This window comes from Lottia gigantea (assembly GCF_000327385.1).
Source record: "Lottia gigantea unplaced genomic scaffold LOTGIsca_228, whole genome shotgun sequence".
Classification (NCBI taxonomy): Eukaryota; Metazoa; Mollusca; class Gastropoda; family Lottiidae; genus Lottia; species Lottia gigantea.
Window position 1 is genome coordinate 85,160 of NW_008708627.1, and position 11,695 is coordinate 96,854.

Genomic DNA, 11,695 nt, shown 5'->3' on the forward strand with positions numbered 1-11,695 from the left:
ACTTGAGTTAATTCAATTTGCACTGATGCAAATGGCGTTAAATGGAATCATACCATATAGATCAAACACAGAAAAATGGTTTTCATTCACAATTTTGAAGGAAATGATAATTATTTTTACGGTTTGATCTGATAGAACTCAAAGCAGTCATTATCACATTAAAGGGATTGTGAAAAGATTTTCTAAATTTGTTATGTGTATTAGGGACACTGATAGCATCAATATGTACCAATTCCAATTTTCAATCAGATGTCTGTGGTTCCTGCAATTCCACTAAAATTAAGTGTTTTGATGACGTCGCTAATTGCTAAGGGATTTATGTCGAATATTTTTTGATTAGTGATGTCATCAAACACCATCAAGTTTTAGTGGAATGAAAGGAACTGAAATTGCTATATTAAAAATGAAAGCAAATAAAAAAAAAGAGAAAGTTTGGTCTGATTTTTCTTTAATCGTGCAATAATTAACAAAGTTAAAAATGTTCTCTCTTTAAAGGGACAAGTGTGCCATTTTGGGGGGTTGATGAAAGTCTTGAAAATATGTAAATAGTCTTCAGAAGAACAAAAAATGTGTGGAAATCGCATAATTCCTTCAAAAATATCTCAAACTAGGAATTTTACTTACTATTTCTATGTATGTCTTTCTATATATCTCAGAGTATCTTAAATTGACATGTCGTCATTTGAGCATGCAATTCCAGATAATTCTGGACACACATGGATATGAAGGCTCAAATTTCTACAGTGAGCTGTGAACAATATTACTGATTGGCTTAGCTGAAGAATTCCCATTTCTCCCTTTAAGTCAACAAAATTATGGCAAAATTGATCAATAATATTTTATGTGTAGAAAAATGTTTGCTGCTAACTTGTGTTTTGAAAAAAAGACGCTGAGCAATTTGCATATAAATCGGTTATAGAGCTTAGTTAGAATTTTAAATTGGCCAATTATAGACAGCTCAAGAAAAATGTCAACTTGTCAGCAACAAAATTTTCTTTAAAGATGGGTTCCCTTATTTTCATTTACGAAAATGAAAATGCCTATAATTATATGAATAGAAAGTAGAGGTGGTCTAATAACTAAAAAAAATACCAGTTTGTCTCACATGTCCATAATTGATAATAGTTAAATAATTAGTTAAATTAGAAGAGAATTACCAGCAGAATTCCAATGAGTTACCGGTCAAGAAAGGTCATAAAGTCTTTTTTTTATGTATCCAGACTGTACATATATAGACATTTATGACTGGTTAAAATTCTTAATTATATGCAAAAAGAACATAATGATATGATTAAGAATACATGATAATTCATTAGAAACACCAATTAATCATTAATTGTTTGCTTAATTTAACACTAAAAAATAAGGAAACCCATCTTTAACTACGTTTTATTTTCATGAAATATTGTACAGAAAGATAGCAATTTCAGTGGAGACCTACTTTGAAATATTGACTGCCATTGAGACAATATGCTTGAGAAATTTAAATTAAAAGACAAATTCAATATTTATTATGTAAAAGTTTAAAGGGACAGATTCACCATCCGTTTTACCAATCATACCTTAGTCTTGGAAACAGGAATTTTTTTGCTAAGCCAATCAGTAATAGTGTTCACAGCTCACTGTCAAAATTTGAGCCTTCAAATCCATGTGTGTCCAGAATTAACCCTGTTTGAAAGTTAACAAAACGACTTGTCTTTTCTAGAGACACTGTCATATATAGAAAAGACATCTATAGAAATAGGAGAGACATCTATTGAAATAGAAAGTGAAATTCCTAGTTTGAGATATTTGTGAAGGAATTATTTTATATTTGTACATTTCTAGTATTTCTGAAGAATATTTATATATATTCAGCCACTACAATTGTTCCCCCATAGAGTCAGTCTGCCCCCTATTTGTACCCCCTGAGTCTTGGGTGGCTGGTGCAACTACTGAAAGTGTATCTGCTGTGTCATTGCTCTTCTCCAGATTATCAGTTGATGATAGAATGTGGAAAGATGACTTATTCAAGGTCACCCAAGCAATATGACTGTTAGGATTTAAACAGGTTCAACAGCTTTCCATCCCACACACAAAACTCAATCTATTTCCTGATTTCCTGGATTACATCCGCCGTAGAACAGCCGGGTAAAGATAAATACTAATCTAACCTTCAAGATTGAAAACTATTGATTTGGTACCGGTAGATCTTGTCAGATTCATGGAGACCGGTACTTCCAACTTGATGGATTAATACAATGGTCTGCTTGAAAACAAAGCAATGTCCGCCAGCTGATCTGTGTTTAATTATATAATGCTATTAACAGCTAAGCTTATTTTAATAGCAAGGAAAGATACTTCTTTCAAGGTCAAGGTCATCTGATATTAACCATCCAATTATATACAATATGTCAGAATATGATGATGAGTTTAAGGAATTGTGAAGAGGTTTTTAAAATTAAATGTTTTATGACGTCACTAATTGCGAAGGGCCTAATGTGATAGAGCATATTTTGCGATTAGTGACGTCATCAAACACTTAGTTTTAGCAAAATCGCTTTAAATAGTTTTAGTTGAATTGAAGGAACCACAGACGTCTGATTGAAAATTGGAATGGTACAAATTGATGCTAAAAGTGTCTTTGGTATTTAGGATATTTAAAATAAGATTTGAGTCGAATTTTTAACTTCCAAACATGAATAATTATGAATACACATGGATTTGAAGGTTCAAATTTCAACGATGAGCTGTGAACACTATTACTGATTTTGCAATTTTAATGGACTTTTTCTTGGGTCTTCTTCATGGTTGCTGGCAGTCCAGTACATTTTTGGGAATGCTCATTATCGAATAGTAGTTTTAGATCGACTGTTAAACATTTTGCAATTTTAATGGACTTTTTCTCGCATTGTCTTTATAGTTGCCGGCAATCCAGTACGTGTTTGGTTGCCATAACATTGCAAATGGTCGCCATCCGGTGTGTCTGGGCTATAAGCAAGAAAGCATCTATATTCTATTCCCTTAACTTCGTTAAAATTTCATAAAACGGAGGTCATACATTGGCTAATATTAAAATTAATACCATAATGGATGACTTCGTCAGGGAAATAAAGTCATTAGTTGATAGTCTAATTGACTTAGCCGACTTATTATTTATCTTTCCCTATAACTAGTGATTGATGAAATAAAGGAGCAGTACCTTGTGGATTTCTGTTTCCAAATATGTAAGAATTGAAACTTTGTGTATCTTTTAAAGGGATAGATTAGCCATTTTCAGGGGGTTGATTTGGGTCTTGGAGAACATTCTCAGATGCTCCGTGGGAGTCTTTAGCCAATGGCGTTTCTACTAGTGCTGGGTATTGTCATTCATCGCACGATACGCTACGCATCGGGATACAAGGGTCGCGATAACCTATGTATCGCGATATGTGGTAATGGAATAAAAATTAACATTTTATTTTCAAAGATGTGGAAAAGGTTTTTGTTAGAACCCAAAATAATAAATTTAGAGTGAAATATCTAACTGGGAGTCCTCCTTTAAATGAACTAATGAAGCAATACATGTTTAAGTATATTGATTAGCTATCAAGGCAGTGAATTGACAAGAAACATTACCCATAGTGCTCCTTGTCTTGTTTCTAATTATAAATCTAATCAAACTCATTGATCACCGATTCCCTCATGGCTGATAAAAATACACTTTCATTATTAAAGGTATATCTAAAGGTGGTCTAATTATTGCCTGAATTTGTTGGTTGGGACACATTGGAAAGAAAGTTTGGAAGCCTCCTTCTCCAAGCTACTAACTAATCATATTTTACAGCATTAATACCAGAATTGATTAAAGATGGGTTCTCTATAAATGAAAATGAATATGCTAAATCTTATATGAATAGAAAGTACAGGTATTCTTATGACTTGGAAAATGCCAGTTTGTCTCACATGTCCATAATTAATTCATAATTAGCTAAATTAGAAGAGAATTACCAGCAGAATTCCAATGAGTGACCGATCAAGAAAGGTCAAAAAGTCTTTTTTTTTGTTTATCCAGACTGTACATATATAGACATTTATGACTGGTTAAAATTCTTAAATATATGCAAAAAGAACATACTGATATGATTAAGAATACATGATAATTCATTAGAAACACCAATTAATCAAATAATTTGCTTTAAGCTATTTTATGCTACTTTCAAATGAATTTTACCTTCACACATTTCTGAGAAAGGGCAGTTTTAAGCCTATTTTCTCACTGCTGATCAAGTGTTTAGTTACGTCACATAGTCTATTCATTCATTATGTTTAGTGACCTTCATTATGTTAAGTGACATCACATAGACGATTCCTTCAATACAACATCGCCGTCTTTTAAATGGATGACATAATTTGCATTATGAACCTCGCTTTCAGTGTCTCGAAAGCGAGGCGTAAATAAGGTCTATTGGCCCAAGAGTTAAAACACTGTGACCTCTGTATAAATATTGATAACTCAATATTAAATGCCATCAAGTGTTAACTGTTAATCAGATTTATTGATATAAGTACTATTGACTAGTATAGTTAAAGATGGTTGCATATTGATTTATTAGTATCCTCTAGATACTAATATTACTTAGTACTAAATGAATTCTTTAGTACTGATACTAATACCAATAAAAAGAATTGAGTAATTTGTATACACATGACAAAGTAAAGATCAAATATCAATTACTTTTTGACCAAACTGAATCCAAAATTTGCCAGACAATTAGAATTTTGTTATATTAGAAAGCTCACAATCCGAAACATCTGCCTCTATTTTAGTCTCTCTAATGCCAAATTTCCCCCATTGTACCCTGCATGGCGTTGCCCGTCTTCAAGTGCACATGGTGCAGAAAAGTAGGACATAAAATTCCATTCATTTCATTTCTATTTTAACCCCTGATAGATATTTTATTAGTTATCAGCTGGAGTAGAGTCAAAAAAACTAGGCCTTGTTTTATAGGGATTTTCCACACCTCGAAAATGTGTATTTTTTAACATAATTTCAAATGACCATTACAATGACAGTAAATTAGTGTTGGGCATCACCATAACTTTCATTGTGTTAATGCAGACAGAGACAAATTTCATTAAAAAAAAAACATTATGATGAACTACCATTGGCCCTTATTGTCTGAGCAAAGTAAAGCGTTTTTTTGAATTTTTTCGATATTTTTGAAGAGAATTGGAATATCAGCCTCAAAATAGTACTGATAGTCCTAGAATGTCTTTGTGTTGATAAAAATATAATCTTTTGTAAGTTGACATTGAAAAGAAACACATTTCCCTCCTAGAAATTTCACTCCAAAAATTCACAAATTTTAGCTGAAAATTGTCCTCTGTAAATACAAATTTTGAAGACATAATGTGTGCTCATTAATTTGTGTATTTCAGACTACATCTGATTTCTCGCAGTTCTCTGATACTAGTAGTATAGGTGATACCAGACAGCTGGTAGAAGAAAAAGATGATGGACAGCCCAAATCTGGCATTTATACAGCCAGTTTTAACTTTATTAATTCTATCATTGGATCAGGCATTATTGGTAAGTTAAGCTTTATTTTCATTAAAAATCTCTTCGTACATAAGAGTATGTGAACTCTCCAATAGGTATAACAAACCCAGTTGTGAAGCTTTATCTGTTATTAAAGGGATTGTAAAGACGTTTTCTAAATTTTTTATGTGTATCGAGGACACTGATAGCATCAATTTGCACCATGCCAATTTTCAATCAGATGTCTGTGATTCGCCAATGAGCAGCATTAATATAAAAGATTTAAGGGAACTGGTAAGAAATTTTGAGGGTTGATTTGAGTCTTGTATATATGTAAATAGTCTTCAGAAGTACTAAAAATGTACGAAAATCGCATGATTCCTTCATAGAAACCTCAAACTAAGAATTTCTTTTCCTCTTTCTATTGATGTCTTTTCTAAATATGGCAGAGTCTCAAGAAAAGACGACTGGTCTTTTTAACTTTTAAACGCGAATAATTCTGGACACATTTAAGAACTATACATTGGTCTCACGAGCATTATTGGTGTGTAAACTCAGTTGATCACATGACAAACTGAATAAATGCTAGTGGGACCAACATATAATTGTTATATTTATATTCAGATACTTTTCATCTTTTTATATGATCCGTTCCTTGAATTTGCCACAATCTTAGATTAAATCATTGTTGTGCTTTGACAACGTCATAGCCTCATGTGACAAATTACAGTTTATCGAAAAATAAACGCCAGTTTGCATAACTGGTTTATAGAAGGGAGTGATAGTAGAAATATAAAGATTTGAAAGGTGAATTTCGACAGTGATCTGTGAACACTATTACTTATTAGCTTAGCTAAAAAATTTCCGTTTCTGAGACTAAGGTATGATTGGTTAAAAAGATTGTGCATCTGTTCCTTTAAAAAAGAAAGCTGAGACAAGACATGACATATAACAGTTGTTACTGATTAAAAGTACATTAAACCATCTCTACCTGACTTCCTGATTATATTTGAGCCCTATTGTTTTGGTCTATTTATAATGTATTATGACTAATGAAGACGGATTCTAATCAATAAGGAAACCATTAGACAGTTTCAGTCTAATTAAAGGGGCAGGTAGGCCATTTTTTTTTACCAGTCTCAGAAACCGGAAATTTTTAGCCAAGCTAATGAGTAATAATGTTCACAGCTCACCATGGAAATTTTAATCCACGTGTGTCCAGAATTATCTGCGTTTGAATGTTAACAAGACGACTTGTCATTTTAAGATACTCTGATATAGAAAAGATATATATAGAAATAGTGAGTAAAATTCCTAGTTTGAAGTATTTTTAAAGGAGTTATGTGATTTTCGTACATTTCTAGTACTTCTGAAGACTATTTACATATATTCAAGACTAAAATCAAGCCCCAATATTGACACATCTGTCCCTTTAAAATTAGATCAAACTTTCGTTCTGTTTTTTTTTATAAGCTTTTATTTTTTATATAGCCACTTCAGTTAAGGTCTAACGACAGCCCTCTTGAACGCTTGTCAAATTAACCTTTTTATAATCTTAATGGAGAACTCCTTCATAAGTTCAATAAATCTGCTTCTGGCATTTTGGCTGATTTGTTTGGTCAGACATGAATTGATCTTGTTGTGATTTTGACCATTGTAACAGTGGAGAATAAACAATGCTTACTCTTTTCGAAACACCACTACTATACTACCTTTACTGCTGATTTTGCCATTCTTTGGACAAGATTTTTGATTAACAGAATTGTCTTCCTTATACAGATTTTTATATAGATTTTGAACTTGCTGGCTTTGAATCTGCTGTAGGTGGGGCTTAACTATTAATTAAGATTTAAGATGACTTAGTTATTTGCTTTGAAACTTTCTTATATAAGACTTTCTTTTGCCTCTACAGATTCCTACCATCATCCATTAAAGATGGGTTTCCTTTTTATTTAGTGTCAAATCAAGCAAATTTGGTGATTAAATGGTGTTGCTAATGAATTTTCACATTTTCTTAATCATATCATTATGTTCTTATTGCATAAATTAAGAGTTTTAACCAATCATAAATGTCCATGTGTGTACAGTCTGGATAAACAAAAAAAAAGACTTTTTGGCCCTCCTTGATCGGTCACTCATTGGAATCCTGCTGGTAATTTTCGTCTAATTTAGCTAATTATGAAATATGGACATGTGAGACAAACTGGTATTTCTCAAAGTCACTAGAACACCTCTACTTTCTATTCATATAAGTATTAGCATTTTCATTTTCATAAATGAAAATAAGGGAACCCATCTTTAAGTGAATCAATTTGTTGAACAAAAGGCAACTAGGAATATAAAAACCATTGCATTTCATTCTAAATCATCGTTCGTTTAGATAAAAAATTCTGAAATTCCATTAAACTTGACAGCCATTTAACAGTGAAATAGATGTTTTCACACTTGATATTTGACACATTTTTTTACGTGCCAATTAATGTTCATTTTTACTGACAGCTTTGAATTAAAGGATTGTAAAGAGGTTTTTTAAATTTTGTATGTGTATCGTGAACACTGATAGCAGCATTCCGATTTTCAATTGTTTTCAATTTTTTTTTACAAACCCTTTAATTCATGAATATGGATATTTCTGTTTTGGTTTGAGATGTGAAGACAAGGTGTTAATTGATGGCTGGAGTAGAGTCAGAAAAGATAGGCCCTGTTAAATGGGATTTTACTGACTTGAATATCACAGTTATAAAGTTATAAATTAATATATATAGAAACTATTTATTAAACAGTGGATGTTATACCACTCCTATCAACTATATTACCAAATATCACAGTTATAAAGTTATAAATTAATACATATAGAAACTATTTATTAGACAGTGGACGCTAACCACTTCTATCAACTATATTACCAAATATCACAGTTATAAAGTGATAAATTAATATATATAGAAACTATTTATAAGACAGTGGATGTTATACCACACCTATCAACTATATTACCAAATATCACAGTTATAAAGTTATAAATTAATATATATAGAAACTATTTATAAGATAGTGGACGCTAACCACTTCTATCAACTATATTACAAAATATTAAAGTTATAAAGTTATAAATTAATATATATAGAAACTATTTATAAGACAGTGGATGTTATACCACTCCTATCAACTATATTACCAAATATCACAGTTATAAAGTTATAAATTAATATATATAGAAACTATTTATTAGACAGTGGATGTTATACCACTCCTATCAACTATATTACCAAATATCACAGTTATAAAGTTATAAATTAATATATATAGAAACTATTTATTAGACAGTGGATGCTAACCACTTCTGTCAACTATATTACCAAATATCACAGTTACAAAGTTATAAATTACTATTTATAATTTTGAAGTTAAACCGTTAAATTTGACCCTATTACCCCTATCATGATACATATTGTATCAATCGTGACCTTTGTAGCACGATACGTATCAATTGTGACCCTTGTTGCACAATATGAATCTTAACCTGACCTTTGTAGCACGATACACATCTTTACATGACCCTTGTAGCATATGTATCATAACGTGACCCTGATAGTGCAATACACATCGTATCATAAACCCTTGTGGTGGGATACACATCATATCATGACCCTTGTAGTCTAATAAACATCTTATTATGACCCTTGCAGTCTAATACACATCTTATTATGACCCTTGCAGTCTAATACACATCTTATTATGACCTTTGTAGTGTGTTAGTCATCTAATCATGACCCTTGTAGTCTAATACACATCTTATTATGACCCTTGTAGTCTAATACACATCTTATTATGACCCTTGTAGTGTGTTAGTCATCTAATCATGACCCTTGTAGCACAATACATATCTTTACGTGACCCTTATAGTGTGATACATATCATATCTTGACCTCTCCAGTGCAATACATATCTTATCATGAGTCATGACTCTTGTGGTGCGATACACATCTTATCATGACTCTTGTAGCACAATATGAAACCTATCGTGACACTGATTTAAATCCTGTTGAGTTCCACCTTAAATAATGATAAATACACATATTTTTTATTGATTGTCAATCTCAGAGTTGGACTTTAACCAACTCATGTCAATAACTACAAGCTATTTATATAGAACCAGTTACTGGATTTACACAACATGTGTAGGTGGACATTACATCTTGGAAACAAACAGCCCTTTAAAGGGACTGATGCGCAATTTTTTTTATCAATTGTACCTTAGTCTCAGAAACAGGATTTTTTTTAGCTAAACTAATCAGCAATCCTGTTCACAGCTCACCATCGAAATTTGAGCCTTCAAATCCATGCGTGTCCATATGTTTGAAAGTTATTTTCAAGAGACTTATTATTTTGAATATGTATACATTAGACTCAATCATCATGCTGACTTCTTTTCCCAAAGCTGTGACAGAAGATGTCTTGGTGTCAGAGACGATATCAACAAGACGTTCAACTTTCAGATACCCCAAAGAGAAGCTTGTGGACAAAATGAATAAATAGTTAAATTATTATTTTATTATATTATAATTGGCGCCTCTGTCCCTTTAAGTGGCTTTGTAATTCCCTTTCTAATATCAATCTGTTACTGTGTTATTTCATAAACAATAATTTTGATGCCATTCTATTCTGGAAGAGGAATCACTTCAGCATGAAATGATTCCTTATTAGAATTGTCTTTCACATTTTGTGAAGCATTGAAGCATGGCATTCTTATCTATAAGAATATAGAATTATACAAGAATGAATTATTTATAACAGACATTTAAAGATGGGTTCCCTTATTTTCATTTAAGAAAATGAAAATGCTAATATTTATGTTAATATGAATAGAAAGTAGAGGTGTTCTTATAATTTGGAAAAATACCAGTGAGTTTGTCTCACATGTCCATAATTAATTCAAAATTAGCTAAATTAGAAGAGAATTATCAGTTTTTTTTTGTTTATCCAGACAGTACATACATGGACATTTATAATTGGTTAAAACTCTTAATAATATGCAATAATAACATAATGATATGATTAAGAATACATGATAATTCAATAGAAACACCAATTAATCAAATAGTTTGCTTAATTTGACACTAAAAAAATAAGGAAACCCATCTGTAAGATAATCAATTTAGTAGCTATGTGTAAAAGGTAATAGGATGAAGAATGGCCACTGGGATTAGTAGCAACAGAAGCAATGGCCCATTGATGTAGAATTATTATTATGAATTTAATCTTATAGTTAAGAGTTTAAAGGCCATTGTTGGCTATTTTGAGGGGTCGATTTGGGTCTTGAATATATGTAATTAGTCTTCAGAAGTACTAGAAATGTACGAAAATTGCATATTTCCTTCAAAAATATCTCAAACTAGGAATTTTACTTTTTATTTATTTCGTTCACGAGCTTATCTTCTTTCGGAACACGTAGGGCATCTGTAAGTTGTCTTGTTGATATAGGTAGTCTCTGACACCCAGACATCTTTTATCGCAACTGTGTGTAGAGGAAGTGGAACAGGATGATTGAGTCTACTATATCTATGATGTCAATAAATTTGGACATAAATTTTGACGGTAAGCTGTAAATACTTTAACCGATCAGCTTAGCTGAGACCAACGTATGATTGACCATTAAAAATGACCATTCACTTTAAAGATAGATTGACCTAAACAACAATCTAATTCACCAACAGAATCAGTCTTTAAGTCCACTGCCAGAACTTGAATGAGTGACGTAACCCTCAGAATATATATTAAACGGCATAAGGAAGCTGTTTTATTTAAAAAAGGGACAGATCCACCAAACCAATTTTACAGTACCGTAGTCAAATTAAAGAGACTGATTTGTCTGTTGCCATTTTGTGGCGGTCACTGGTCACACCATGTCCTTGAAGGTTTCATGATAATAAACTAATGAAACGTTGACAAAGATAGATTATGACCTTTTCCTAATACATGATATTAGATCATTAACGATGTCTGGTGATGGAAAATCCTTGTCTCGTGATCTTCTGGTGTCTGAGTTTAGATTTAGGTTAAACTTGGGAATTCATTTATTCTTCTATAGATGTGGGAAAATAAGAAAGTTTGAGAAATGAATAGAATATATTAAAGGGATTGTCAACAGGATTTCTAAATTTTTTATGTATATCGGGGACACTGATAACATTA

At 31.7% G+C, this 11,695-nt stretch overlaps 1 protein-coding gene across 1 annotated transcript; it reads left to right on the forward strand.

The window, feature by feature from the left end:
* Positions 1-3,663: 3,663 nt before the first annotated feature.
* On the forward strand, positions 3,664-6,181 carry LOTGIDRAFT_174955 (hypothetical protein; the record flags this gene model as incomplete). The annotated part of the gene is made up of 4 exons (XM_009054844.1): positions 3,664-3,696; positions 5,401-5,551; positions 5,658-5,794; positions 6,125-6,181. The coding sequence occupies 4 exons, from the start codon at positions 3,664-3,666 to the stop codon at positions 6,179-6,181; spliced, it is 378 nt and encodes a 125-aa protein (XP_009053092.1).
* Between the last annotated feature and the right edge of the window lie 5,514 nt (positions 6,182-11,695).